General features: G+C 37.5%; 1 protein-coding gene and 1 non-coding gene across 6 annotated transcripts in view; both read right to left on the bottom strand.

Annotated features, from left to right (window-relative positions):
- SSH2 (slingshot protein phosphatase 2) overlaps positions 1-27147 on the bottom strand; it is a 249352-nt gene that overhangs the window by 85487 nt on the left and 136718 nt on the right. The window contains exon 1 of one of the 5 annotated variants that reach the window (XM_045525296.1): positions 23610-23883. The exons of 3 other annotated variants lie outside the window; for them this stretch is intronic. In XM_045525296.1, the coding sequence (XP_045381252.1) occupies positions 23610-23665 (56 nt within the window). In that variant the 5' untranslated portion in view covers positions 23666-23883. Of the gene's footprint in view, positions 1-23609; positions 23884-27147 lie in introns of those variants that run through there. One more of the 5 variants, XM_045525294.1, reaches the window with a different exon arrangement.
- Positions 16859-16968, bottom strand: LOC123621328. The gene has a single exon (XR_006729064.1). It is a non-coding gene; the product is annotated as a U6 spliceosomal RNA (small nuclear RNA).

Genomic DNA, 27147 nt, shown 5'->3' with positions numbered 1-27147 from the left:
GCACCTCTTGATTCTTCTGACAGGTCCTTGCCTTTAAAAATCCCAATGCTTTAATATTGTCACCCAGGAAGGTGAAAAAAAGAACTTTATTTACATGGCTATTAACTTTCATACCATCGGCCTTTGCCCAAACTTTTTGCAAAAATTTTTTCTTCACCATTTCAATTTTCTCTTAAATTATAATTTGCTAACCCTTAACCTATTTGCCAACTAACAGCCAATCATCCTGGACAAGCCAGGGAACCATGTAGGCAATTTTTCCTCATGTCACTTTGTTATCACACATGTCTGTATCATTTCCTGTCAGGCACCAAACTTCCAGCATCAAGCAGGAACAGCTGAGGAGAATGCTTCTACACAAAGGACTTCCCTCCTTCCTTATCCCCTATTCAACGGATATGACAATATATTGACGGGCTCTAGTCAGCTGAAAGATAATGCAGTTAAATTCTGAAACCACCATTTTAAACCAATAATAAAGAAAGCTTAGTTTCCTAAACATAGTATCAAGAAAAGATGAATCCAAAATCTGAAGCCAACTTCAGTCAAAAGAAGGCAAGTGAATTCTACAAATTCATCTGTACATTAGAATAGGATGTTAGTGGAGAACTGGTAAGCAAGTAATGCTAAATTTTCTTGGCTCACAGCTAAATTAAGTAGGCAATTATTTAAAGAGTATCTTTGAGAGGACAGTTTTTAGGAACTTGGTTTCCCCACCTCTAAAATCAGTAGTTGTATAAAACATGGCTCTTGGAGAATTAAAAGAGAATTTAGGCTATGGAGAGGAAAGAACTGATAGAGGGAGTAAGTCTGGAGATTTGACCTAATATATATTTTAAACACATAAAAGTTGCTATATTATAACTTGTGACTAACTTTGCTTCTTACGTCTCCTTTTTTTGGGGGGGTGGGGTGGGGGAAACAGAGTCTCACTCTGTTGCCCGGGCTAGAGTGCCATGGCATCAGCCTAGCTCACAGCAACCTCAAACTCCTGGGCTCAAGCGATCCTCCTGCCTCAGCCTCCCAAGTAGCTGAGACTACAGGCACATGCCACCACACCCAGCTAATTATTTCTATTTTTAGTTGCCCAGCTAATTTTTTCTATTTTTAGTAGAGACAGTCCCGCTCTTGCTCGGCTGGTCTTGAACTCCTGACCTCAAGTGATCCTGACGCCTAGGCCTCCCAGAGTGCTAGAATTACAAGTGTGAGCAACTGTGCCCAGTCTTTACTTCTCTTCTATAAGTGGGATTATAACACTTAAAAAGATGTTAGAGTAAATATGGTGAAAAATATAAGGTGGTTGTTACATACAGACCACAGTCATCTGAAAAGGGTGTTCAATACTGGAAGTTCAAAATAATCCCTAAATCAAACCTTTCCACAAATGGACTTCCAGTTCTCAGATGTTTTCATTAACTTGGGGGAGACAGTAAACAGTAGGTACAGACGGCCAGGACTCAATTGACCAGGGTTTTCTAATTACATTTTACCTATGGCTGGATACCTTTGAGTCAGTTTTAGCACTTTAGGCAGTTTCTCCACTTACAATTGAGAAGGTTAGTATCTCACCTGCTTCAGGGAGATAGGTAAAGGTAGATACGAAAAAGCATGGAACTTGAAAATCAGGTGACCTGGAGTTATTGCTCTGCCACTAATCAATCATATGATATCAGGTGAGACAATCCTGATCTCAATTTCCTCATATAATGTTATAAATTCTTAAAGTTTATGATTTTAGAAGATTAGTTTGAGATGAAATCACCATATTTCTACAGCATTAAACAAACAAAAATACCAAACTAGGTTTTTCATAGCAGAAGAGGTTAACTCTTTTTTGGGGGTGGGGTGGGAGCAGAATGGGGTTGGGGAGAAGAGGTAACTCTTAAAGAATGCCTCTGAAGGTTATGTTGCAATGGGCTGGGCTACTCTGCAAATGTGACTGTTCAAACTTTGTAGGGTACTAAACATTAGTAATCAAATGGTTAATTCATGCATTGGCTCCTGGCTTCCACTGGAAAATTTTTCTACCAAAAAGAATTTTGTCCCTCCCTGCCCCCAGTGTTAGCCAATTAAAAAAGAAAGAACGGCAAGGGAGAATTTCTTTCACAGAAATTCTCATAACACAGAGGCTGCCTAGGTGGTTTTACACTCATAAAAGAGGGTAAAAGGTGGCTGCTTGAGCTAAAGCCTGGTATTCTGGAATCACTTGCACTGGCCACGTTACTGATTCATTTAATCCCCTAGAAAAGTCATTTTACTTCTCTGTATCTGAGTTTCTTCATCTGTTAAACAGGATTAGTGATATCTGCCCCACTTCACATGCTTGGGAATAAGATATTTCTACTTCTTGGTAGACAAAAGTTTATGAAAGCTTTCCAAAAAGTAGCAAGTACCAGGATTACATAAATGGTACCAAAGGTACATGAAGCTTAGGCTTTATTTTTCACATTCCAAATAAATGTAACTTTTGGACAATGAAATAGAAACAGAAACACCCTCTATATGTGTTTTCATGTGGAATTAACTCCTGGCTTCTTTATGAAGTAATTCACTTTGGCTTTTAAAACAATTTTTTGGCCTAGTGCAGAAAACTTTACACCTAAATAAGCTGAGAAGCTGGAAAGAGCATTTCAGCCTATAAGTAGAGCTAAAACAGTGTTCCTATTTCTTTAAATATAATTTTAACACTAGTAATGAAGACGAGCTAAGGTCACTCTACTGTCTGTCCACATTAGCCAAGTTCACACCTCTCTATATTTAGACAAGGTATGCACACCCCATTAAAGATAGGAGGAGACACAGTCCTAGGCTTAGGCTTATAGCAGTGGGGTTATTATTACCTCAGCTGAGGGGGAAAGATACTAACAAAAAAACTATATTGATTCATTCCTTGGCAAGCAACAGCACCATCAATGATCAATTTTATTTCATCCTGAATATATGTATAATCTCTAATATGCACGTAAGTCTGGCATAGTCATGGCTAAAGCAAAGCAGTTAATAGCTTTCAGGTAACTCACTTGCCAGGACTGCCTGCCACACCTTTGCCAGAGACAAAGAGCTGCCCAGGTCAACAGGGTACAATGTTCAGCAGTTTAGTCTCCTGGGAACTGGAACAAACAGGTTTTCAACCTGGGAATCACTGCTATGTCAGAAACACCAGAGTCTACCTGGGGAGAGTCCTCCAGCCGTCTTTTAGCTGGCAGCTTCCTGAATCCAGCATCCAGCAAATGAAGAACCAAAGGGGACAAAGCTGATTGATGTATTTATCAAAAACAAAAACAAAAAACAAACAAGCAAAGCTTGTGGAACATGGATTTTATAATAAAGATTATGTTGAAGTTGGTGAGGGACATAGTAACATGGTAGTGGTGCAGGTAATGGGGGAAACCTTTTTGGGTGAACATTTTCTCAAACAGCCTCTAAATGTGGAATTCAAAAGAAAGAGTCTGAGGAAAATATTTTGAAAATTATAGTTGCCCTCAAGAGAAAGCTAAGAAAACCTCAGTAAGAACCAGATGTCTTTGGAAACTCCCCAACTGTCAGGGAGAAAAAATTAAATACGTTCAAAGAATGCAGTAAACATACTGCTGAAACATAAGTACAACAAATAGAAATCTGTTTATCTTTATTCAAAGGAAACTGCACGTTGCAATTATGAACATTTCCACTGCAAGAAAGATAAGCAGATGTTGGATGTTTCCCAAAGTTTTTCTAGTGTCACTGAGAGGCTTATGGAATCTGCTGTACATTTTTCAGATCAACAGTTAATGTTAAAAAGGAAACACTGTGAATATTTTTCTTTGCTCTTCATTAATATATTTTAACATTTCTTTCTTTTCTTTTCTTTTTTTTTTGAGACAGAATCTTGCTTGGTCTCTCCAGCTAGGATACAGTAGCATCATCATAGCTCACTGCAACCTCAAACTCTTGGGCTTAAGAGATCCTCCTGCCTCAGCCTCCCCAGTGGCTAGGGCTACAGGTGTGCATGGCGACACCTGGCTAATTATTCTAGTTTTAGCAGAGACTGGGTCTCACTCTTGCTCATGCTGGTCTTAAACTCCTGAGCCCAAGCAATCCTCCTGACCAGAGTGCTAGGACTACAGGCTTGAGCCACCGTTCCTGGCTTATTTTAACATTTCTACAGACATATTTAAACAATAGTTACCAAAGAGAAAACAAACACACAGTTTATATACTATATACTCGAATATTCATTTTCCAATATTTATTTCTAAACTAGAAGCTGCATAATAGTTCCATATTTTTAAAAGGGTGAATTTTGAAAAACCTCATTTTCTGTTTCTTCTGCATTAAAAACCTTAATAAAAAATATCTATATTCAAATGTTCTCATGTGACACTGAAAAGCTGAAATAATCCTCTTGGAGAAAAAAATTCTAAGAAAAATAAATTTATTTTTCATAGAGCGTTTCATTTCTAAAAGAGATAACTGGTCTGAGTTTTCTCAAGGCTTCATATGCAAAACCCAGACATTTCTGCTAGAGCAAATAGGTACTAGATAAATAACTGTTACATGACAAGACGGCAAAAATGGCACATAAAATGTGATTGCTCACACTTCTAAAAATTCATAATTATACATGGTTGGCTGCAGAAACTGAGTCTTAATAGCAAAGAATGGCTTTAATGGGTTGAACTCTTGGTTTTCAGTTCACAATAAATTCCGCCAAATGTCTAAGCCTAGGTCAGTGGTCCTCATTCCCAAACCTAACAAGCTCTTTATAATTAATTCAATAGGTACCTATATTAAAAGCAATTAGAAATTCTCCTACTTCCTCTCACACTTCAAAGTAACAACTTTAAGAGTCATTTTTGCCTCCTTGGATATAGTTCAAAGCAGCAGAAATACTTTACCCCAGTATTGCTATACTTTATTATTCACCATAGGTTGTGACTATTTGCTGAGGAACACAAACATTCAGACTTTAGTGTAATATTCTAAGTTTTCTTTAAGCAAATCCCATTCTTGGAATGTCTACTTCAAGATTACTATGAGGGACAGAGTATTCAACAGGCTGCATAATCCTCCCCAATAGAGAGAAAACATTAGCTCGAATTTGTTCCGTGTTGGGAAATTATGAGTGATTGTTTAAAATGCATAAATGAATCTCATTGGTAAATTGAAAAAGCTTAAAAAGAGTTAACTTGGTTTCTAAATGAAATGCCTCAAACAGTCTATTTGAGGTTCTTAATTTGTGGTGGGGGAATGTTGAGAGGAGGTCGTTAGATTCCTTTGAGAATCTGATAAATGCTATGGCCTTTTCCTCCAGAAAAATTAATGTACTAATCATATATAGGCCCATGTTTGCATATTATTTCAGTGTATTAATGAATTTCATAGTCTAAAACTCCATACTAAAGGAATGTGGTAAATGCCCTAAAGAAACTATGGGCAGCTGAGAATTAACAGCCTCCCCACGTTGTAACCCCTCACTTTTTAGCAGATAACAATTTAGCCTTAGCAAGAAGCAAACACTGACTTATGCTTGGACTTAATTTTGAAACCAGAGGAAACACACACAAATAGGTAAGATTTGGGAGTTTCTAAGGGTCTTCTATTAACACTCTGGACTCTGTCATTTTAAACCACACAATAGACAAATCCTATCAAGACTCTACCTGTTCCATCATGCTGCCTCCTTCTCTTCTCATTTCTGAAATTCCCTCCACAATAAACATTTTTATATTACAAAGATTCCCAAGCATTAAGTGAAAGCTGACTTACTAAAGATGTACAGTACCAGATATAACAGGATTTGCTACAATAAAGGATTTTGGAATTCATTAAAATTAAATCTGACCAGCAAATGAGGGTTTATACTGCCTACACCTGTTGGTTACTCTAGAAATGTTAGTAACTCCCGAGAGTATGCCATTTGATTACAGTATTACAGTGGGAGAAATCTAAGATCATCAACACATTAAACACACTGCCTTACACAGCAAGTGATTGGCATGAAAAGAAATGACTACATTTAGAGCTTTATTGATCTTATGATTTTATAATCTATGCTACATGGGAAAGCAGATTAAACGTAAAGGATAACAGTTAACAATCCTCATCTATTGCCATTATGTCCATAAATGTAGTGGCCTCATATTATTCTGACTGTCTGTTATACCTAAAAATTGATTTATATATTTACACCAAATGTCTACAATTCAGTTTGTAGTTCAAATAACAGTTTATCAGTTTCTTGACCATTTTCTCTAAAATAGCACCCTCCCTCCCAGTTTACTTTCCATCTTTTCATCGTTTCTTTAGAGTTATATCATCAGCTGATTGTTTATAATAATTTATTTACACTCTGGAATGTGAGTTCTCAGAGTTAAGACTTGGTCTTTTGTGTTCACTGATGCACTCCCAGTGCCCAGAACACTGTAGTGATCAATAACTGAATTGATAGATACCAAATAGAGATATGAAACTATTACTAATTGGAGGCAAATAAGGCATAGTACAAAAGCATAGGATATAAAGTTAGAAGACTTGGATTTCAGTCATTGCCCTTTCATTTATTAATTAAATAACCTTCAGCAAGTCATTTTATCTCATTGAACCTCAATCTTGTTCCTTTAAAATGATACTGAAATACTATGGCATTGGGTTATTGCAAGGGTTACAACAACTAACAGAAGTAAAATCTTGTTGCAAATATTAATTAATATTATATGCCAGCAGTTATTCTTGGAAAACTGTCAAAAATTCTGTAAAATGGATTAACTTGAGAAAGCAAGCTATTTTGTCCCCTTATCCTTGATCTTACAGAACTGTAAAGGTAGAATGAAGTTGTGAGAAAAGGCATGGGCTTGAACTTTACTTACCAGCTGGTTAACCTTGAGAAAGTCTTTTAACCTCTCTCCTCTCCTGACCTCAAGTGATCCTCCCATCTCAGCCTCTCAAAGTGCTGGGATTACAGGCACAAGCCACTGTACCCAGCCCCATTTTCTTATCTATAAAATGAGGAAAAAATACTAACTGCCTCAAAAGCATAATCGTTTGAATCAAATGTTATAATAATTGTGAAAGAATTTTTAAAACTATAATGTGGTATGTGTATTTTTAGTTAAATCAATTGCTTGCCTAAAAACCAAACCCTAATCTTGATTATTCCACCAGCCAAAGAGAAGGAAATGTTATTCTCGAAGTTCTCACATGGACTAAGGGAGGAAGTATACATATTCCCAATTCTTGCCACAGGTTTTCTAACTTTGGCAAGAGGATGGAATAGAATAAGAAAAATTTTATACAAAGAGAAGGAATAGAAAGAGAAAAAAAAGAGGTTCAGAAAGACACAGGCAAATAAAGTAGCAGAGCTCTGACCAACTCCATGTCTATTTAACTTCACATTCCAAAGTCAGGGCCAGTTTCATGGACTTGTGATCGTATGGCTGCACAGGGTTTGGTGCTCAGAAGGGTCCCAGAATTGGTTTAATGTTCTGCTGTTGTTGTCTTGAAATTCTTCATGATTTTTAAACAAACAGCTTTGCATTTTCATTTTGCACTGAGTCCTGCAAATTATGTAGCTATTCTGCTCACAATCTTTTTACTAGAGGACAATAGCTGACAGTCTCTCAGTAACTCTGTATACAAGGACTACTGCTAACTTAAAGGACAGTCTCTATAAAAGAAACTTTTAATCAGACTGGAGATCACCTATTTGTAGTACCTGAATTCTGAAGTTAGCCAAACACTTCATAAAAGCCAATTCAATTAAAAAGTGTTAGCCCTAATAATAATGCAAATGCTATTTATCTCTCCTATTTTTTTTGTTCCATGACATCCTAATAACAGGCCAAAAAGTGATATTTATAAATGAAATACTTGAATCTAATCTAATTAACTTTCTATTATGAAATCCAACAAAAGACCTTGGTGATAGAGGTTTACCTTTGGTTTCTGATTTGATACCTGCTATCTCACAGTAAGCAAATGAACATTCCCACAGAAACCATTTCTGGAGTGAAATCTCCAATACAACTCAATTCAATTAAATCATACCCTTTAAATAAGTTTTGTTTCTTTTCCACTCCTGCTGACTGCAGAAACAGCTAGTAATTTTTCTTTGACTACAGCTGAAAGGCTGAAGCTGATGAATTGAACATCTCCCAGGCTGCAATTTAGTTTTTGAAGCCTGTAAGCCAAAAAGACAGCTTTTCCCCTTAAAGTCAGATTGACCTCACACTGTCCATTTTGACCTTTGGACTCCTTATCAGTCACCTTCGGTCCCTGACAGTAGTTGGACAGGCCAACCACAGAGCTCCACTCTCCAGTGAACAGAAGCTTGCTATGTAAAAGAGATGAACTGCGGGCAGAGATACCATCTGAAGAGAAGGTGCTGAACTCATCCTCTGTTCCGGCAGCATGTCCAGGACTGCTGCCACTACAAATAGTGAAACTTCACCCAAAAGCACTTTCTCTGTCTGTGATTTAAAGACATACCTTCATTAAGGAAGCAGCTCAATTTCAGAGAAAGGCAGGCAACCAGCACTACTGAAGCCAGCATCCAACTGTGGCCTCTACTCCTTTGTTTTTCCCATCTTTCTTTTCTCCCCTTTTTTCTGGAAATTTGCCACAAGCCCCAGTGGATACTCTTTAGATCTACTGGTGGACATTTAACAGAGTCTTTAAGAAACACACACTCTTTTCCCTTCTCCTATATTCAATACTCATATAGCCTCAAAGATGGAAATTTTTGGTCCAAGAATTTAAATGGCTTGTTCTCTAAAAAGTTAATCTCTTCACTTTTGTGAAATATGTCTACTGTTTCCTACAAATAGGGACAGGAAATTCTAACTTCATAAGTATAGTCACAATCATTAAAAAACTAATGTATTTCATTATCTGTTTAAATTTCAGTATCATTTGTAAGATAGTACTATGGGAAATCTCAATGTTGCTTAACACTTACTAAACAAAACATGATGAAATGTTGTTCAATATTTGAATTAATTTGCCACAGAACCCTAAGCAAGTTTGTTTGCTTATCTTTTGGCTTTAAAATTCTCTAAGTCTAAAATTGTGATGATTTTAGAATAAAACTGAAAATTCGGGGAGCAAACTTAAATTCATAAAACCTACATACATGCTCAAAAACACCTTGGGATAATCAGTTTCTTCATTTTAACTATCATTATACTAATAACTTCATCATTCCATTAGTTCTACTCAAATAGCTTATAAATTACAGCATTTTTCATCAATGCTTAGGTATGAAAAAGGGTCTTGATAGCAAAACAAGTGAGGATCAACTTTTCTGGGTCTCTAAGTAGCTCAGATGAATTGAAAGATAGAATTGTATTTACCTTGATTTTACTTTTTATCATTTCAGGTGCATTATAAAAATTACTAAAATTGCTAGTGAGTATAGCCTGGTACAATTGGTGAGTAAACTAGCAATCTGTATCAAAAGCACTAGAAATATGCATATCTTTTGGCCTAGCAATCCCAGAGTTGAGCTTTAGGATATTTCTGTTAGGGACATATGCAAAGATTGAAGCACAAGGATGTTCATTCAGTGAGGGTTTGTTTATAACTGCAAAAAACTGGACACAATCAAAGTGTTCGACAATAGGGGGCAGAATGTCAATCAGCTCTATGGAAAACAAACAACTGGTAAAAAGGATGTGAAAGAAACGCATTTTAGGACAATGACAGGATGTTCCCAATATGCTAAAGTGAAAAAAAATCACGTTGCAAAGCAGTAGATACAGGATAATTCCATTTGAAAAAGTATATATACACACAGAAAAGGCCTGGATGGTGTTAATAGGAAATATCTTTGGGAGATAAGAATAAGAGCAATGCTTTTTTAGGGGAGGAAAAATGCCTTAGTGTTTTCTAGTTTTTTGATAATACACATTCATTATCTGCAAATATTAAAAAATAATCAGTACTTTTTGCTTCGTTGATAAGACTAGTTCCATTAAAAAAAATCACTCACCCAGGACAAGTTCATTTTTTAGCTGAGTGGGTGGTAGAGAATGAAGATATTATCAACTCTACTACTGTGTATAAGGGTAGACAGGTTTTTAAAAAGTCAGGAGGATTCTCCATTTGGAAATTTCCCCCAAACTGATTTGTAAGATAGCCATAAAGCAGAGCACTGACATTCAATATTCATTTGTTGATTTTTATTTTAACTGTGGAAGAGACTACATGTTATTGTTTTTAAAAGCATAACAAACTTTCTCATTATGATACTAACATTTTCTGGCAAACAGGGCATATGGCCTTGCTGAGAATTTCTACAAACATCTAAAATGGCAATAAAACAAGGAGAGAGCCAGGTGCAGTGGCTCAGGCCTATAATCCTAGCACTTTGGGAGGCCCAGGTGGGAGGATCGCTTGAGGCCAGGAGTTCAAAACCAACTTGGGCAACAAGTGAGATCCCATTTCTACAAAAAATGTTTGAAATTAGCCAGGCATGGTGGCATGTGCCTGTAGTCCCAGCTATTTGGGAGGCTGAGCCAAGAGGATCACTTGAGCCCAGAAGTTGGAGGTTTCAGTAAGCTGTGAATGAACCACTGCACTGTAGCCTGGGAGACAGAGCGAGACCTCATTTCCAAAAAACAAAAATTAAGGAGAGAAAAGTCTAGTAGTGTGGGTATAGTGGACTACCATGATAACTGAGACTGACTATGGGAGAGTCACAAGAGTGAATGAGTCCCAACACACATAGCCAGGACTAAAGTGGTTTCTCAACAGATGTATTCAAAGTACTTCCAAGGAGGGAAGCAATAAAAAACTGTATTTGAAACAACAGCTTTTAATCTTTAAATTATAGATAACTAGCCAGTCTATATTCTTAAGTTTTTCTTTAATTTTGAAAAAAAATTACACTGGGTTTAAATTAATTTGGTTAGAATCACTAAATGTAAATAAATATTAACATATAGTTTCTCTTTAGTCTCAGTTTGCCATTTCTCTCATTGTAGGAGAGTTATTAAGGAACAATCACTAAATTTTTAGTAGTTGCAGTGACTCTTCTTTGACTCAGTATCATTAACTTATCATTTGGGCTTAGTGTAACATGGCATTTATATAGTTCTTTATTAATTGATGTATAACCACAGGCTTACTCTTTGTATGAAAGATCCCCAGGTCCACTAGGATAGTTTTCCTGTGTACTTGACTTAAAAACCAAGGAGCTGTACATTGCTTATATACAAGGCTAAATAAGTTAAGCCATTAGTTGGCAACCAGGCCATTAAATTGGTAATCAAACTAATAAGAACAAGGAAAAATAGCAATCAGCACACCCTTCTCTCACACCTTTCCCCTTATACCTCACTCCACCGTAAATATTACAAGCCCTCTGTGCCATGGGAGCCACCTTGTCTACCACATGATACTGATGTAATAATATCTAGAGCTAAGCACCTGGAGGAAGCAGAGAAAGAGGTTTTGCTTTAGATTACTTGAATGTACTTTTTTTTTTTTTATAAACCATAAAGCCACCAGCAGATTAATGATTTCTGTTCTTAGGCTGCCTGTGGGGATTTCACATTGTGCTCCCAGCCACTGGTACTGATTCATTAACAACAGCCTTACAATCTTGGCAACTTTCCTAAACAAGCAATGTAAAATCTGCAAACGCTATGTACCCAGTAGATACTCTGCCTATACAATACACCGAAAATATGCTCACAACAGTTTTCTAAAGAACATTATTATTAGTCTATACAAAAGCCTTTCTGGATTCTCCTTCTTACCACAAATGACTAATAGTAGCCATTCATTGAGAACTATTTGTATGCAATATGGCCATAACATCTGCCACAGTAGTCTTCCTTTCTTCTCACCACACAAGTATCCTCTACCACTGTTTACACAAATCAAGACATTTAAGAGGGCCAGAAATAAAGGCCAGAGGTCCCAATCAAATGCTACTTTCATAATGCCTTTTCTAACTGGCTCATTTACTTTTCTGTCCTCTGAACTCCTAAAGCATTAACTGCACCGTTCATCTGACACTTAGCATGCACTAAATTGTGCTTTTACGTATCCTTTTATTGACATGTCTTATTTTCTCAACAGACTGAACATACTGACTGCAGGAACCATGCTTTGTATTTCTTTTTATCTCCCACCTCTTAACATAATAGGTACAACTTAGTATAATGATGAAAATGATGGAGTTTTTACCATCAGGCTAGGGTGCCACTCTGTATTCTAATTCTTTCTCTTATAATTTTGCTCATGTCAAAAGAGCAAAATAGTAAAAATTTTAGCTACCATTTACTGAGTGCTTATTATTACTAGTACTTCATAAATATCATATTTATTCCTCTTAGGTATTATAAGTTTCATTTTATTGATGAGGAAATTAAGGCTTAGGGTGGTTATATAATATGTTCAGATCACACAGATAATGATGAAACTTTGGAACTCAGGTCTGTTTCATTCCAAACACCACACTATTACTATTAGGCACAAGAAAATATGGCAGATAGATAGTTGCTCTGAATGTGTGACCCAAGAAAACTTTTAAGAGTTTTAAAAGAGAATGTTTAAGGAATGGGATACTTTAAGAATTAATTATGATATTTTACTAGGGAGGGATTAGCATCACAGAGGTAGCATTGATAGAATAATATATACCAAATCTGGTCAAAGAGACTGCAAAGAGCTTCAATTTCATTCATTGTTTGACTCTATTTCACTCATCTCTTAGGAAGAGAAATTTACATCAAGAATTCACAAACCACCCCCTCCACCCCCTGGCCACAGAAACCTCAACTTCTCAAACTAAAGCTCCTTACAAAAATAAAGATGACATGATAGGAAATTAAAAATGTTAATGTTCATGAGAACTGTGCTGTTCACGAGAACATTAGGAGAAACAGTAATTTAAAGGAACATGGGACAGGAGGATCCTGAAGAAATGACATCTCTTCTTTCTAAAACTAACATATATATATATGTATATATATAAAAATAATGAGACAGGGTCTCACTTGTTGCCCAGGCTGATCTTGAACTCCTGGGCTCAAGCAATTCTCCCACCTCAGCCTCTTGAGTAACTGGGCCTGGTGGGCACACCACCACACCTGGAAGAAATGGCATCTCTTTTAAGAGCTCTCTGGTATAAGTGATACTCATTTAAAAATCAATGAATAAAAGTCATTCAACTTAGCCCTCATGGAGAGCAACTGGAGCAGAGACAAGATGCTGAGCTCATAAACCTAGCCAGCTTTTTCCCAGGGCAATGAAGGATGCTTTTAAAGTGTTGCTTGAGTTGCAAACAAACAAAACCGTGTGTGGCACAAACACTTACACAGTCACACAGAAGACAATCAATATAAAGTCCACAATTAGAACTCTCAGGGCTTGAAATATCCTGTTATGGATCATAAATATCCATGAGTCTTTTTAAAAGTTTATTATATATTTTAATATTAAGGTATGAACATAATATTATTGTAACAAGTGTTCTAGATGGAAGAGTTTATTTTGTTAAATTTATTTATTATTGAGGTAAAATATACATATACAATTTACCATCTTAACTATTTTTAAGTGTACAGTTTAGTGGTAATAAATACATTTATTATTCTTTTTCCCCCCTCTTCATGCTTCCCTTCCCCCATCCTTCCTGGCCTCTGGTAACCACTAATCTATACTCCATCTTTACGAAATCCGATTTTTTAGCTCCTACATATGAGTGAGAACATGCAATATTTGTCTTTCTGTGCTCGGCTTATTTCACTTAACATAATGGCCTCCAGTTTCACCCATGTTACTACAAATGACAGGACCACATGAATCTTGATCAAAAATATTAAGTACAGATGATAAAAGTAACAATCATAACTGGAATTTTCATTGTCCTTTCTTATGAATAATTATCTCATGGGATCTCCACAGTCCCCTAAAGTGAGGTAGAGCTTATACTCAAACAAACATAAACAATTTAAATCACTTAGCTCATTACCAAAAAAAAAAAAAAATCAAATAATTCTACTTCTTCTATACCTAAAACCTAAACTGTTACAACTTAAAAAAAAAAAGAAAAAGTTTAGAATTGGCTAACACTGAGGTTTCTCTTTATTTGAGAGTGATTCAAACCTCTGGACATTGTTGCTTTACCAGACATAATGAATGCCAAATCCCTTGAGTTACTAAAAGAAGGGTCACATCCTTCTAAAATCAGATTAATACGGAAAACAAAAGTTGTTAAATTCACAAATCATGCAAAAAAGGAGGTGAGCCCAAATTTGCCCTTTGGTGTACACACTAGCAATCTATTTACAAATCACTGGCTACATCCTTTCCAAATCACAGGCACACCTAAAAAGGCCTTGATGTTCTTAGCATATTTCTTTAAGTTAAACCTAATTACATTACATAGCAACATTCAATAATGCAAAGCTAATTCTAACGCTGTCTGAAAGCACTTTGGAAGCAATTTTATTTTTGTTTTTTTTACTTTAACCTTAGAAATTCAGAAACTATGTGATAAATTCAGAAGAAATTGTGTGATAACATCTATACCACTGTTTGCCCCAAGGCGGTTTAGCATGGTAATTAAGAGGACTCACACCTGAGGAGGTGGCTCTGGTCTGTAATCCCAACACTTTGGAAGGCCTACTCATTGGAAGGATCACTTGAGGTGAGGGGTCCAAGCCCCAGCCTGGGCAACATAGTGAGACCCCTGTCATTACAAAAAAATAAAAAAATTAGCTGGGCATAGTGGTGCACACATGTAGTCCTAGCTACTCAGAAGGCTGAGGCAGGAGGATCCCTTGAGCCTAGGGATTTTGAGGCTACAAGTGAGTTATGATCACACCACTGAATTCCAGCCTGGGTGACAGAGAGAAGCCAAGAGGACTCATATTTACTGGAAAGACTCAAGAAGAGAAGTAAGATGATCTATGGAAGTTTGAGCCCCTCTATTTCTCCAACAGCTCTTGGAAACAGAGACTGACAACATCTTTAATTATTTGGCTTTGAGCAGTGGTTTATCAGTGTAAGACTAGAGAAATTTTCCAATTTTAGTAGTAAATATAGGTGAGCGTAAAAACCAAATAGCAGTAATTTAGAAAAAAATCCACTCCAGATTTATCAAAAAGAAATCTTGAGTTGAACACATCAATAACTCGCCATTCCTGTTCATCTTTCTTGTGCAGATTTACTCTTCAGTTAAGTTGGTTAAGCATGATTCCAAGAAGGCCAAAGTTGAGAGCTCTCCCCACCCCCCAAGTTCCAGGCCAATTACTACTGATGGTCAAAAAAACACGTGTGTATAAAGCCAAAAAAAGTTATCTCCAATAATAAAAATACAAATGCACCTTTATATTCTGACAGTGGATCATTAAACTCTCCTTCATATTTGAAGGCCATAACACATAGAAGATTCACGAGATGTAAGCTAATTTGATTACCCTTTTAAAAATATTCCATTTTAAAAGGCTATTTCTGATTCAAAAATCAGAAATAAACACAAAAAGTCAGTATTAATTTAAAGTTGCAGAGACATCTCAGATCAGTTTTAAATATTAGTATTAGTCTCTTTACCCACAAAAGAGAGAGGAAAAAAGCCCTTAAATCATAAATAAAGGCCTGGTTTCAATCACTGAATTATCAATTATTCTAATTATGTTTGCTCATTTCTGTAGGAGACTAGATTTAAAAAGCATCATGGGCTGGGCACAGTGGCTCACACCTGTAATCCCAGCACCTTGGGGAACTGAGGAAGGAAGATCACTTGAAATCAGGAGTTCGAAAGCAGCCTGGGCAACATAGCAATACCCCATCCCTACAAAAAATTTGGAAGAAAAAATAAGAAAATAAAAAAACCTAAGATACAAATACATATACTAACCTAGGCCTAACAAAGGGTCAGGATCATCAATTTCACTGTTTTCTACCTCTTGTCCCATTGGAAGGTCTTCAGGGGCAACAACACACATGGAACTGTCAACTGCTATGTTAATAGTGCCTTTCTTCTGAGTATCTCCTGAAGGATCTTCCTGAGGTTGTTTACAGTTAACTTCTTTTTTTATAAGTATAAGGAATATACTCTAATGATAAAAAGTGAATTCATAAACCAGTAACAGTTGATTATCAAGTATTATGTACTGTACATAACTGTATGTGCTATGCTTTTATATACCTATCAGCTCTGTAGTTTTTTTTTTACACTAGCATCACCACAACATGTGAGTAATGCATTATACTGTGACATTATGGCTGCTACAACTACTAGGTGACAGGAATTTTTCAGCTCCATTATAATCTTATGGGACCACCGTTGTATCGAATATAATCCTTTGTTGACTGAAATGTCATTATGGGATGCCTGACTGTATTCAGAGACAAAACTCATTTACAGATGATATAATCATCCACCCAGAAATGTCAAGAAAAGTAACTAAAATATTGATAGATATTATAACCAAGTCAGAGTTCAGCAAGGTGGTCTGATAATAAAAGCAAATACAAAAAGCAATAGTTTTACTACACACCTGCAGTGACTAATTAGAAAATGTCATAGGAGAGCTCATTCACAAGAGCAATAAAACCTTTACATAATGTCCATGAATACACCTAATAAAGAATGTGTAATTACCATATAAGGAAAATTAGAAAATTTAAATGAAGGACATTTTAAAAAGCAGTGATTAAATAGACACACACCCTATGTTTTTCATTGGGTAGGCTTATTTTGTAAAACTGTTAATTTGATCTAAAATTAATTCAGTAAAATTTCAATCAAAATTCCAACAGAATTTTTTTTCCATGCTAACAGTTATTTTTGTGTTTTTTTTTTTTTATTTCAGCATATTATGGGGGTACAAAAGTTTAGGTTACGTATATTGCCCCTGCCCAAATAAATATGGAACGCTTCATGAATTTGTGTGTCATCCTTGGGCAGGGGCCATGCTAATCTTCTCTGTTATCATTCCAATTTTTTTGTGTATGTGCTGCCGAAGCGAGCACCCAACAGAATTTTTAAAAGTGGAAACCGACAAGCTGATTCTAATACTTATCTGGAAAATAAACAAGAAAAGCTAAGCCAATTAAAAAAATAACAATGAGATAGGCCTTGTCATATATGATATCAAGATATCCACTAAATCTGTAATAAGTAAAAACAGTATGGTATCTGTGTATGAACAGAAAAATATATCAACAGAAGTCCAGAAGTAGATCCCAAGTATCTGTAAGAATATGTAATACATGTAGCACTTCAAATTAGTGAAGTAAGAATGGATTAAATAATGATACTGGAAGAACTGACTACCTATTTGGAAAAAAGGTTAAGCTAGATTCCTACCTCCCAGTATAAATAAAAATAAATTCCAGATGTTTTGAAGAGTTAAATAATTTAAAATATAAACATACTAGAAAAATATGAAATAATACTTTTATAATCCTAAGCATGGGTGGAAAGGGTTTTTTTTTAAAGATACAAAACCCTGAAATCATAAGAGAAAATACCTACAGATTTGACTGCATAAAAATTAAAAACTTTTATATGAGATGCAAAGTTAAAAGGCAAGCTATAGACTAGGTTTTTGCCACATAGTCAGAATATATAGAGAATATAAAAAGGAAAAATACCAATAGAAAAATGGTCAGAAGTACAAACATGCAAACCGTAGAAGAAAAATGAAAAAGACCGACAAAAATGTAAAAATATGCTAAACTTCTATACTAATAAGTCAATTATAAATAGAGAAGTATTTAAGAGCAGGGGCTCTGAATCAGACTGCGTACGTTTGCATCCTGGCTGGATAATCTTAGACAAGTTACTTAACCTCTTTGTGCCTCTTATCTGTAATTAAGGATAATACTTGACTCAAAAGATTTTTAAGAAGAGTGAGATAATTTGTATAGTGCTCAAAACAGTGTCTGTCAGAGAGTAAGAACTCATTAAAAAATTAACTGCTATTTAATGTTCTTATTAACAGGGTTGGTGAAGATATAGGGAAAGATATACTCTTAAATATAGCTAGTAAGAGCAAACTGGCAAAGCCTTTTTAGAAAGCAATTTGGCTGTCTGTATCAAAGTTGTTTTTTTTTTTTTGAGACAGGGTCTTGCTCTGTCACCCTGCTAGAGTGCAGTTGTGTCATCATAGCTCACTGCAACCTCAAACTCCTGGGCTCAAGAGATCCTCCTGCCTCAGCCTTCCAAATAGCTGACACTAAACGCACACACGACCATGCTGGGCTGACTTTTCTATGTTTTGTAAAGATGGGGTCTCACTCTTGTTCAGGATGATCTCAAACTCCTGACCTCAAGAGGTCCTCCTGCTTTGAAAGAGCTAGGATTACAGGCGTGAGCCACAGTGCACCAGCCACTGTATCAAATTTTTAACATATACATACCATCAGACCCAGAAATTCCACTGCTAGAAATTTATCTAAAAAAATGTTTGCAAATGTTTACAAAGATATATGTATCAGGACTTTCAGTGCAGCATTCTAAGAGTTCTAGCTTCAGTTCTACCAATAAAGAGCCATGTAGCCCTGTACAAATCACTTCACCATTTTAATTTCTATAGTTTTAATTTCTCTAGTTTGTTACTCCATAAAACGTGGATGATGACTTGCTCATTCTGCCTCAGAGGAATACTTTAAGGAAGTGGTCTCCAAACCAACATCAGCAGCATCACCTAGGAACTTGTTAGAAAATGCAAATTCTCCAGCCACACCCTAGACCTAGAGAATCAGAGGTATGTGGCCAGCAATTGTGTTTTAACAAGCACTCCAAGTGATTCTGATGCAAGCTTAATTTCAGAAATGAGCAATGTGAAATCCCTTGGACAACTACAAAGTGGAACCAAAACAGCATCAGTACTACTACTAATACAAAAAAATGAAACTGTTTCTACCTTTCGATTTCACAAAAAGGTACACTTTGGATAATCATCTCAATATGCTCCTCCTCTATTGTTGAGTCTGAGCTTTAGAAAGCACTGATATGTATGAACCAAATAAAGAAAAATATTTTAGGTCAAGCACAAAAAGCTCAAGGTAACCTCATTAATAAATCAAGCAATGTCTCAAGTGCCTAAGTTCTAAGACTTTTGATCAGAGGTTTTTTATAATGGGAACATTTTTAATGGTAGCCTTTGCCAGCATTTTATCTAATAATCCTTGATCCTTTCCTGAACTTTTTAGGACACAAAAATGGACATATGCTTGGTGTATAACAATAACAAACACCTTGGCCCCTTGTTTAGTGACCACTTCCCAGGGACTGAAATAATGGCTCTAACATAGGCTTTCACATTTTTCACAAGTTCAGATTTTTGTTTTTGTTTTTTAAAAACCATGTACAGACTCTTAAAGGGTATAGAACTTTTCATGATCATTTTGATCAGTCTGATCCAAGACTCTTGAAGTTTGATCAGATGATTGTCCGGGTTGCTCATATACAGTAGATTTAACACTTACAACTATTCTTTGTTTCTGCAATGAATTTGAACACTTCTTAATGTCCTTCTTAGAAAGGTCAAAAATATTAATAATATCATATTTGGTGAGTTTTATACAGTGGGAAAGGGAGATCTTAATCCAATAATATGACATAATTACCAATAAAGTACAGTAATACCCTAGCAATTCTGTAATTTCACCTATATATAACACAGTTAAAAGTCAAGAAATGAGAAAGAGCCTGTGAAATCACCAAAATAGGTATCCAAAGGCCACACTCTCCACACTCTAAAGGTCATGAACTTTCCCCATAGGAGAGCCCCTAAGATCTCACTTTGGCTTACTCTTCGACACAATTCTCATTGGTTTCTAAATCCACGGCAAATCTGAGGCAGCAAATGAGAAAGGGCAAGAAGCTCTTACGAGAGGTTCCTCAGCAGTGACAAGAGAACCACTGGCCTAAGAGTACTCATGTGTCCAGGAATCCCCTCCTCAAATACACACTGAGTCAGTCTTCACTTAGGACCCTTTGGTGTCCTGAGTCTTTTAGTTGCTCCTATTAGTCATTGCTATTTACATATCTGGTACTACAGGGAAATGCTCACATCAGCATTTGACCTAAGTATCAGACCTAAGTATCAGGTCTTAGAAATAAACATTTCCTTTTAGGAAAGAGGTTCTTAACCTTTTTTGAGATCACAGATTATTTTGAGAATCTGATTTAAAAATATATATTTATCTACCTAACATTTTCATATGATCTCAGGGAATTATAATAATTCACTGACTTTCTGAAGCCAATCCATAGACCATGGACCCCAAATTAAGAACTTCTACAATAGGTGCCCAAAATGGGTCTGGTTAAGTTCATAAAGTTTAGTACTTTATTAAGAATGATCCCTGGCGTCAGCTTAGCTCACAGCAACCTCAAACTCCTGGGCTTAAGTGATCCTACTGCCTCAGCCTCCCAAGTAGCTGGGACTACAGGCATGCGCCACCATGCCCAGCTAATTTTTTCTATATATATTTTTAGTTGTCCAGATAATTTCTATTTTTTAGTAGAGACGGGGTCTCACTCTTGCTCAGACTGGTCACTCTTGCTCAGACTGGTCTCGAACTCCTGAGCTCGAGCGATCCACCCGCCTCGGCCTCCCAGAGTGCTAGGATTACAGGCGTGAGCCACCTCGCCTGGCCCCCAATGATTTCTTTTTAATGATGATGAGCTGGGCGACACTATAAATGCTAAATAAATATGAGTAAGCATGACCTCTAAAGCAATACAAATAAATACAGTTTAGAAGAAGTGAATATTATAGCAAGTCTCTTTTAAGAAAAAAAAGGTGGCAAAAGAGACATAAATGAAAGAGAAGTATTCTGAAAATACTTAAAAAATTTATCTACCTTAGTAGCAAAACTCAGTGTAGCAAATGTTTTTTCTCTAAGTTGAAGAACTCAGCAAAGATAATTCCTAAAACTGCCAAGGCTCAAAAGCGACCTAGCCACTACTAAGACAAAATATCATTTTTATAGTGGTTAAGAGCACTGGACTAAGAAATGGATCCAGATTCTAAGGACAATTTTGTCACTGATAAGCTGTATTGCCTTGAGCAATAACTTCTCTAAGTCTCAGCTTTCACTGTCTGTAAAAAGAAATTAGTTCATAGGGCTGCTGTGCTGATTAAATGAGATAATATGCACCAACATACATTAAGTGGTAAGCGGCAGTTATTAGTTATCATTTAACTATTTTTTTAATTAACTTTTTGTGTAGGCATTCAAAGTTCACAAAGTGTTACCAAATACGTGATCTCTTATGATCCTAAGGGTTAAGAACCACCGTATCCCCATTTTACAGTGGAAGAAACTGAAGCACAAATGATTTATCCAAAGACATTAATTGGTATGAAAAGAAATCTGGACCTGTTTTATTACACCAGAAAGCATGACTCAAAACTCCTTTTCCCCCAAAAAGCTTAGAACCTCTGCTTTAAAAATTGTATTTTTTTTTTTTTTTTTTTGATACAGAGTCTCACTCTGTTGCCCCAGCTAGAGTGCAGTGGGATCATTATAGCTCACTGTAATCTTGAACTTCTGGGCTCAAGCGATCCTCCTGCCTCAGCGTCCCGGGTAGCTGGGACTACAGGTGTGTGCCACCTCAATGGGCTAATTTTTTGTATTTTTGGTAGAGACGGGGTCTCTCTCTTGCTCAGGCTGGTTTCAAATTCCTGACCTCAAGCTATCCTCCCACCTCAGCCTCCCAGAGTGCTAGGATTACAGGCATGAGCCACTGCACTCAGCCATTTTTATTCTTTTTGTGGTTAAATATATATAAAATTTACCATTTTAACCATTTTAAGTGTGTAGTTCTATGGTTTTAAGTACTTTCACATTGTTGTGCAACCACCAAAAATCCCCAGAATTTTTTCATCTTCCCCAAATGAAACTTTGTATTTATTAAACACAAATTTACCATCTCTTCCCCTTCGACCCCTAGCAACCACTTTCTGACTCTCTGAATTTGACTACAGTAGGTACCTCACATAAATGAAATCATACCGTATTTGTGCTTTTGTGATTGGCTTATTTTACTTAGAAAAATGCCTTCAAGGTTCATCCATGTTGTATCATGTGTCACAATTTCCTTCCTTTTTAAGACTAATAGTCCATTATATGTATATACCACATTTGTTCTTCCATTCATCCATCCAGGACACTTGGGTTGCTTCCACCACCTTTTTTATTTTGAAAGTATTGTTAACACTTTAAAAGGTGAGATTGATTATCCAGAGTCAGATTATTCACTCCTTTCCTTCTCTTTCGCGCTACTTGTCCCTCCCTCTTTTTAGAGGGAAAACACAAGTAAGGTAGTTTATTTAATTGTGTACAGTTTACAGTGCAAGGCAGTAAAACCACTTTTTCTTTCTTTTTTTCTGTCTTTTATTGATTAGGAGCTCCACCACGAATCAACACAAAGGAAAAAATCTACAACTGAAAATGAGTTTAATTCGATTTGGGAGGATAGGAGGGTAAACTACCAATTAGAATAATAAATTAGGTGTAAGATTACCTTTAACACACTTTACATGCTATTCTCTGGATCTTCAATAAGGGATAATTTAAAGTTTCCGTTGCTGGACATTAAATTAAAAAGCTAACCTCGGAGGGAGGCAGTCAGTAGCTTTGCTTAAGCACTAGGAGAATAGGGAAACTTTGGCAGGTGACTCTTCTAAAGCTACTCGGAGTGCGTGCCAATACATGAACACAGACCAAATTGCTGCTATCTAAAGTAACCTTAAACCACTTCATTGGCTTAAGGATACAATCTGAATAGTAAAGAGTTCCTCTACTTTCAGCTTCATAACTGTTATGTGAGATTAACCACAAGCCTCAGCACACACAATTCTCAGAAACAGCTAAAGTACAATGGAAGAGAATGACAACTCTAGAAACTTCAAAAACAGTGACGATTTAAAGATGCACTTGAATCTTGCACTTTAGTGAATGAAGGTGTGCATGCAGGCTTGGGGCTGTGAGCAAGTAATAGTACGGAGTGGGGGACAGGCGGAGGAGAGAGGGAGAGAAGAACGATGAGACAGAGAGAGAGAGAGAGAGAGAGAGAGAGAGAGAGAGAAAGCTGAACTACCGAAATCTTTTTCTGAAATAACTCCAGACTACAACCAGCGGGAGTGAAGAATGAACTATCTTTCTTTGTGTGAACGGCTTGCAACAGAAACTTATAGTCATGCACAAACATATTTAAGACAAACAAAAACCACCACCACGGGAGGGTGGTCACCAGCAGGACCCATAGGGAGTCCCTCGCGTTTGTCGCCGGTTGTTCCGATCCTACCGACCACCCTACACCCCAGTCTGCCGAATAGCAAATGGCTCGGCTGTCATTCGGTCACCACAGACAACTTCTCCGGGCGACCCACTTTCAGATTCCTTCAAAGTTTATCAGAAATTCTCCCAAATGATTCTGTCCACCCGCACCACCGGACACTTTCTGCCTCCAAGAATCACCCCACACCTCCACACCACCGTCCGCCCCTCAGGACACCCGGAAACCGCCAAGTACTCAGGGTGCGCTTTCACTCTCCCTTGCTTGTTTGCTCCCCAGGATGCTGGGGAAGCGGCTGCTGAAAAGCAAACTTTCCGAGCGTTCGCGGAGGCGGAAGGGCGCACGGCGGACTCACAGCTGGTTGATGGCGTTCTGCGAGATGACCGCGTTGGCGGAGAAGTAAGGGATCATCTCCGGGCCACCGAGGCTGCAGGTGCAGGCGAAAGGCGGCTTCCTTCTGAGGGCCAACGTGCTCAGGGTCGTGGGGCCGGCCCAAGGCGCCGCATCCTGGCCTCCGCCCGAGTAGGGCACGAGGCACTCGCGTTGGGCTCCTGCGGGCGGAGGCGCAGGCGGCGCGGGCACCCGGCGACAGAGCTGGCCCGCCGAGTCGCGCGGAGGCAGCCGCCGAAGCCCCGGGGCTCGGCTGTGGAGTCCGGGCGGCCGGGCACCACCAGCAGCCCGCCCCTACCCGCGTCCGGGGCGGGGAGCCTGGGCGGGGTGCGGGAGTGTCCACAGAGCCAGGAGGTGGGCCCGGCCAGCGCCCCGCCCCCGAGCTCGCGACGCCCACGCGGTCCCGAAGCCAGCGGTCCGGGGCTGTAGGGCAAGGGGCGGCCCCAAGATGCCGCTGCTTGGGCGCGGGAGTGAAGCGAGCCCCGGGTGGGCGGGAAAGGCTCGTATTTCTCTACGGGGAACGTTTCAACGGAAAAGTCCTGCCTCTTGACCGGCTCTATACATTGTACCTCAAACAAACCCCGTTTTTTTGAATGATCTTAAAAAATTTTAAGGACATATATTCACAAATGCAACAAATACTTATGAACGGCTTCCTATGTGCTGAGGAAATTCAGAGATTAGATTTTTTTTTTTAACAGTTGAAGTTATGGTAAAAAAGAAAAAGAAAACCTATTTATACTGTCGATAACATCTGCTCACCTACTTTGTAAATAAATTTATAGAGGAGTTTCCAGCCGTCCTCCAAACAAAGGATTCACAGCCTTAGCTGCACATGTTAATTACTTATGGAGATTTTAAAAATTCCAATGCCCAGGCCGCACTTTAGACCAATCAAATCGGAATCTCTTCAGGGGGGGATTTAAACGTATTTTTCAAAGCTTCCCGGGTGATTAAAACGTGCAGCCACGGTTAAGAAGGCAGGTTAGAGATTATATACTCACTTCACAGATGTGGAAGTATTCAGGGTCTAGGCAGATGACCTCGTTTGTAAAATGATGTCACTCAGACAGGAATCTAGGTTTTTATGACTCTTGATCTAGGGCTTTTACCACCAAACGGTATTTCCTGATCCCTTTAAAGGCTTAAGCCCTTACCATATTCCTTCCAACTCACTGAGCAGTGCCTTTCACTTGACTAGGAACCACCTCCTCGTAAAATGAGACCATCTCTCTGTCTCTCTCTCTCTTTCTCTCTCTGTCCTGCATGCTGTGTAGTGGCTTACAAAAGGGGCTGGCACGGTGCAGATAAGTTAGGTCCCTTATCTTTTACCCTTCCAGTCTCATTATCCCAGAGCACATATTTTCAGGTATCAGTATTTTTAGCATTTCTGAATATCTGGCTAAAATATATATCAATGAAACTGCCTTAGGAATTCTCGAGTCAGAAATTAATAATTTTTAGAAATCACTTCACTAACCAATCAGAGGAGAAAACAGACTAAAATTAGGAAGAAGTCACTTTAAGACTCAACATGCTAGAATCAAGAAAAAAATGTCTTTGTTTTCTATAAATTTACAAGGCTCTTCTCCTATTGGAAAGTTTGATGATTTTCAAAATACTAGTAGTGAAATAATCATCAGTCTAAACTACAAATTCTATGCCTAAAACCACAATCACTCTTTTGTTAGTTGATTCTTCCATAAAACTTCAAGCTATTGTCAAGGCACTGAGGGCTTCAAATACTGTAAACTCATGCTGGAAAGAGACATCTTAAGTTTTCTAGAGATCTGGTAACAGGAAGGACCTAGGTGGCAAGTGAAGAGTTAATGGAAGGTCTGGATATTGGAGTTCATCTTATTCATCCATCTCTAGGAAGGAAAATGTTTGAAAGATTTATTCAGGCTGTGTCAGCAGGCACCCAAATGGCAGTGTAAGAAAAAATCTGCTGATACACCCCAAAATAAATTGCTTAAAATATCTGGCAAACTTGCCAGTTTGAAACTTCTTCCAGGCTGTAATTCATTACAGCCTCCTGCTGTGATCAAAAAAAGGCAGCAGGCACTTTAGAATGGCACTGTTAAGGTGAGTTCAGTTCCTTTCATGACACAGCAAAGATGGGATTTTATTGAAGTCAACACTAAATGATGCCATTTAGGAAAGATGATGGCATGGTAATCATCTGTATCTGTCTGAAAAAGAAGTCAGCAGGAAATGTATCTTACTCAATTCACACTTAATATCTCTTGCATTTAAAAACGCTAGAGATAAAGATTTCATAAATATGTATAGTTAGTTATCTTTTATAAATAGGTTCCTATAGTGACGCCCCAGAAGTGCATAGTCCTTTCGTTTCTCCTCAAAAGACCTCTATCAGTGCCTGTTCGGTTAAGGAGACTATGTTAACACCCCCATCCAGGCCTTTTCAAAAGCTTTTCAAAGTTAAATTCTCACTTTGAACTGTAATATAGGAAATTGGGAAAGTGCTGGAACATGCCTCTTGGTTTTTTAAGAAAAAACTTACACCCTCTTTGCAAACTAGGATATCTTTAAGAAAATAGTTCTTTCTGCTACTGCCTGTTTTAAAAAGTTGAACAAATTCCCTTTCTTTTCAGTCTGCAGAGTGTCAAAATGTCAATCAATTTAGTTTCAGCTCAATTTAATTTTTTACTCTCCACTGTCAGGAAAGTAGGCTCTAGGGAGCAAGCTTTCTGTACCCAAGCATCTAAGAATTAAAAAGTGATTTCAAATTATATTGAGCAGCATGAACTAAACTAAGCTAGTTTTCTACTCCACTTGAAGTTAGAAGGGGCTTTCTCGTAAAAAAAAGAAAAAAAAACCTTTGTACAAAGGCCCTGAAAAAACTTGCTGCATTTCTTTACACTTTTGCTTGAGTTGAAGATTTGAATGAGTTTTGTCATGTCATTTGCTGACCATTTCAAGATTCGGAAATGTGAATATTTTAAAATGTTGGCTCTTGACAATATTAGCTGTGACCAAATTAATCTTTTTGTAGAATTATGTGTTAATAGCATTAAAAATGCTTAAAGTAATAGATGTCCCTTATATCCATAAGGGACTTCCATTACTGTGTATTCATGCATCCCTCCGTAAAGTATAAACACTGTAAAACAATGAACACTGGAAGGTTTCCATGCTGACCTAACTGTATTCCAGGAGACACCTGAAGGTGCACTGAAATGTGAATGATGTAGATATGCTTTTGTTGCTGTGACAAAATTTCAACATGGGTAGATCACTTGAACTGATGCCAAAAGTAGTGGGCTATAAACCACAGGACCTAAGTTCTACTTTTAACATGGTTACTTGATAAACTAAGACTTTGGCCAAGTCACTTAATTTCATCTGTAAAATGGGATAATAGAACCCTAAGGAAATGTTTTGAGATCTGTTCTTTTGAGTCTGGAACCTTAGAGAAAGGAATGTCATCCAATCTGGAGATCCTGAGAAATGCATTTAATCTACCTAAGATAATCTCTTAG

The sequence above is a fragment of the Lemur catta genome, chromosome 15, assembly GCF_020740605.2.
Source record: "Lemur catta isolate mLemCat1 chromosome 15, mLemCat1.pri, whole genome shotgun sequence".
NCBI classification, from domain to species: domain Eukaryota; kingdom Metazoa; phylum Chordata; class Mammalia; order Primates; family Lemuridae; genus Lemur; species Lemur catta.
Note: the sequence above shows the minus strand (reverse complement) of the source record. Positions and strands in the feature narration are given on the sequence as shown.